The following is a 3,890-nucleotide window of genomic DNA, read 5'->3' on the forward strand; positions in this document are numbered from 1 at the left end:
AGGGCTTTTCGGTCCCTCCAGCTGAACGGCGGCTCCTCGGTCGACCGGGGAGAAAAACGGGACCGGCCCCGGTTTCCCCCCGTTCCCGTGGCAGCGCTGGCCCTTTAAATCCCCGCCGCGTTGCCTCTTTAAGCCGCTCGGTGCTGTTGCCCCTTTAAACCCCGCCCCGGCGGACCCCACCACGGGGGCCAAGCCACGCCCACACAGCCCCTCCAGGCGCGGGTGGGGGCGTGGCCACCGGGCGAGGCCACGCCCGTCGCCCCTCTCTTAAAGAGGCAGAGAGCGGCGGGAGGTGCCGCTACCGGAGCCGTAACGCAGGTGCGTAACGGGGCGAACCGGGGCCGGGACGGGGCTGGGGGCGGCGACACCGGAGCGAAGGAGGGTGGCGAGGAGCGGGGATGCCCCGCGTGGGTCCCGGTGGCCGCTTTTCGCGGGGCAGCGACGGCTCCGCCGGTGCCGCTTCCCGATAACGGTGCCCGGTCCCCGGTGGCCACCACAGCCGCGCTCTCCCGTGCAGGTGCCGCCGCGATGCTGCTGCTCCGAGCCGTTACCGGGCGCAGGTACGAGCCGCCCCCTCGGGGGTCCCCGCGGAGCCCCGGTGCCGATCCCCGGTGCCCGTTCGCGGTCTCAGTCCCGTTCTCCCGCAGGCTCCCGCCGCTGCCGCTGCCCCGCCGGCCCTGCTCCCGCTCCCCCACCGGCAGCCCGGCCGCGGGGGGTCGTCGGGGGGCGGCCCCGGTGCTGGCGGCGCTGCTGGGCCTCGGGGCCGCGCTGGCCTACGGAGAACGGCGGCGGCGGGTGAGCGGGACCGGGGGGGCGGCACCGGATGCCCGGAGCCTCCGAGGGGGGCGGACACCCCTGGGAGGGCTGAATTTCGGGGGGGGGCTGAATCCCAGGGCAGGGACAGCACCGGGATAGGAGGGTCCCGGCGGGACAGCACCGGGATTTGGGGGTCCCGGGTGGGGGGGCAGCACCGGGGGGTCTGGATACCGGGGGGAAGGTTTGAATCCCGGCCAGGGGGACGGTCTGAATCCTGGAGGGGGGGGAGGGGGCGGAACCAGGACAGCAGGTCCCGGGGGGGCAGAACCGGGGTGTCCAGATCCTCTGGGACCCCCATCACTCTTCTCAGAGGCAGCTGGGGGGGGGCAGGGGATGCCACATCCCCCCGTCACCCTGCTGGGGTGCTGGTTTTGGGGGGGACACCCCAGGGTCATGGAGAGATGGGGTCCACGGGGTGCAGCACAGGGGTGTCCAGGTTGTCTGGGACCCCCCCCTCCCATATCTCGGAGTGGGGTGTCGGGGGATGCCACATCCCCCTGGTCACCCCAGGGTGACGGCGATGGGGGGTCCCTGGGGTGCAGCTTCCCCACTGACGTCAGCGGGGTCCCCCAGGTCGCCCAGGCGGCCCAGGCCCCCCCGCCCCCCCGGTTCCCCCTGTACACGCGGGAGGACGTCGGGCGGCACCGCACCCCCGGCGACCGCGTCTGGGTGACCCACGGCACCGAGGTCTTCGATGTCACCGACTTCGTGGAGCTGCACCCGGGGGGGGCCGACAAGCTGCTGCTGGCGGCCGGCGGAGCCCTCGAGCCCTTCTGGGCCCTCTACGGCGTCCACAACCAGCCCCACGTCCTGGAGCTGCTGCGTGAGTACAAAGTGGGGGAGCTGGACCCCCAGGAGGCGCCGCCGGCCCCCGCCGACATCCGGGACCCCTTCGCCGGGGACCCCCCCCGGCACCCCGGTTTGCGCGTCAACAGCCAGAAGCCGTTCAACGCGGAGCCGCCGGCCGAGCTGCTGGCCGAGCGCTTCCTGACGCCCAACGAGCTCTTCTTCACCCGCAACCACCTCCCGGTGCCGGCCGTGGACCCCGAGACCTACCGGCTGCGGGTGGAGGGCCCGGGGGGGGTGTCGTTATCGCTGTCCTTATCGGAGCTCCGCAGCCGCTTCCCCAAGCACGAGGTGACGGCCACGCTGCAGTGCGCCGGCAACCGGCGCGCCGAGATGAGCCGCGTGCGCCCCGTCAAGGGGCTGCCGTGGGACATCGGCGCCATCGGCACGGCGCGCTGGGGGGGAGCGCGGCTGCGCGACGTGCTGCTCCACGCCGGCTTCCCGGCGGAGCGGGAGGGCGAGTGGCACGTTTGCTTCGAAGGGCTGGACGTCGACGCCGGGGGGGCCCCGTACGGCGCGTCCATCCCGTACGCCCGCGCGCTCAGCGCCGGCGCCGACGTGCTGCTGGCGTACGAGATGAACGGGCGGGAGCTGCCGCGCGACCACGGCTTCCCGGTGCGCGTGGTGGTGCCCGGCGTGGTGGGCGCGCGCAGCGTCAAGTGGCTGCGGCGCGTGGCCGTGAGCGCGGCCGAGAGCCCCAGCCACTGGCAGCAGAACGACTACAAGGGCTTCTCCCCCTGCGTGGACTGGGACACCGTGGACTACACGACGGCGCCGGCCATCCAGGAGCTGCCGGTGCAGTCGGCCATCACTCAGCCGCGCCCCGGCGCCGCGGTGCCGGCGGGGGAGCTGACGGTCAAGGGCTACGCGTGGAGCGGGGGCGGGCGGGAGGTGGTGCGGGTGGACGTGTCGCTGGACGGCGGCCGGAGCTGGCGCGTGGCGCGGCTGACGGGCGAGCGGCCGGTGCCGGGGCGCGCGTGGGCTTGGCGGCTGTGGGAGCTGCGGGCGCCGGTGGCGGCGGGGACGGAGCTGGAGATCGTGTGCAAGGCGGTGGACGGGAGCTACAACGTGCAGCCCGACGGGGTGGCCGCCATCTGGAACCTGCGCGGGGTGCTGAGCAACGCCTGGCACCGCGTGCGTGTCACCGTCACCCGCTGAGCACGCGCGGTGCGCGTCCGTCCGTCTGTCTGTCTGTGTCCCCCCCCCCCTCCCCGCCCCCGGCGGCTCAAAGGTCGCCGTGTTTTATGGCCCTCAATGTGTGAAAGTGGCTCCATAAAGATTGTGGGTTTATGGACTCGGTGGTTTCCGGGGGCAGCGGGGGGGGACGGGGACACGGGGGTGGCCACGGGGAGCCCCCACAGCCCCTGGATACTCTGCAGTGGGACCCCCCCGCCCCATCCCCAGGTGACCCTGGGACCCCACAGTGCCCCTGAGCCTGTGGGGCCCCCTGACCCCACTTGGCCCTGGGACCCTAAATGACCCCTGTCCCTATGGGACCCCCTGACCCCATATAACCCCTGACTCTATGGGGCCCCCTCGACCTTATGGGACCCTCTGACCCCATGGGACCCTGTGACCCTAAGTGACCCCTGACCCTATGGGACCCACTGACCCCATATAACCCCTGACTCTATGGGACCCCCTCGACCTTATGGGACCCTCTGAGCCCACGGGACCCTGGGACCCTAAGTGACCCCTGACCCTATGAGACCCCCCCTGGCCTTATGGGACCCCCTGACCCCATATAACCCCTGACTCTATGGGACCCACCTCGACCTTATGGGACCCCCTGACCCCATGGGACCCTGGGACCCTAAGTGACCCCTGGCCCTATGGGACCCCCTGGCCTTATGGGACCCCCTGACCCCATGGGACCCTGGGACCCTAAGTGACCCATGGCCCTACGGGACCCCCTGACCTTATGGGACCCCCTGACCCCCTGGGACCCTAAGTGACCCTTGTCCCTATGGGACCCCCCTCGCCTTATGGGACCCCCTGACCCCATATAACCCCTGACTCTATGGGACCCCCTCGACCTTATGGGACCCCGTGACCCCATGGGACCCTGGGACCCTAAGTGACCCCTGGCCCTATGGGACCCCCCTGGCCTTATGGGACCCCCTGACCCCGTATAACCCCTGACTCTATGGGACCCCCCCCAACCTTATGGGACCCCCTTGACCCCACAAGACCCCCTCACCCCATATAACCCCTGACCCTATGGGACT

The 3,890-nt window shown here is 71.7% G+C and overlaps 1 protein-coding gene across 1 annotated transcript; it reads left to right on the plus strand.

Annotated features, from left to right (window-relative positions):
• The first annotated feature begins 49 nt into the window (after positions 1 to 49).
• SUOX (sulfite oxidase) lies at positions 50 to 2,956 on the plus strand. Its single transcript, XM_065043550.1, has 4 exons — positions 50 to 318; positions 518 to 560; positions 648 to 795; positions 1,390 to 2,956. The coding sequence occupies exons 2-4, from the start codon at positions 529 to 531 to the stop codon at positions 2,818 to 2,820; spliced, it is 1,611 nt and encodes a 536-aa protein (XP_064899622.1). The 5' UTR covers positions 50 to 318; positions 518 to 528; the 3' UTR covers positions 2,821 to 2,956.
• The last annotated feature ends 934 nt before the right edge of the window (positions 2,957 to 3,890 follow it).

This window comes from Columba livia, chromosome 29 (genome assembly GCF_036013475.1).
Source record: "Columba livia isolate bColLiv1 breed racing homer chromosome 29, bColLiv1.pat.W.v2, whole genome shotgun sequence".
Taxonomy (NCBI): Eukaryota; Metazoa; Chordata; class Aves; order Columbiformes; family Columbidae; genus Columba; species Columba livia.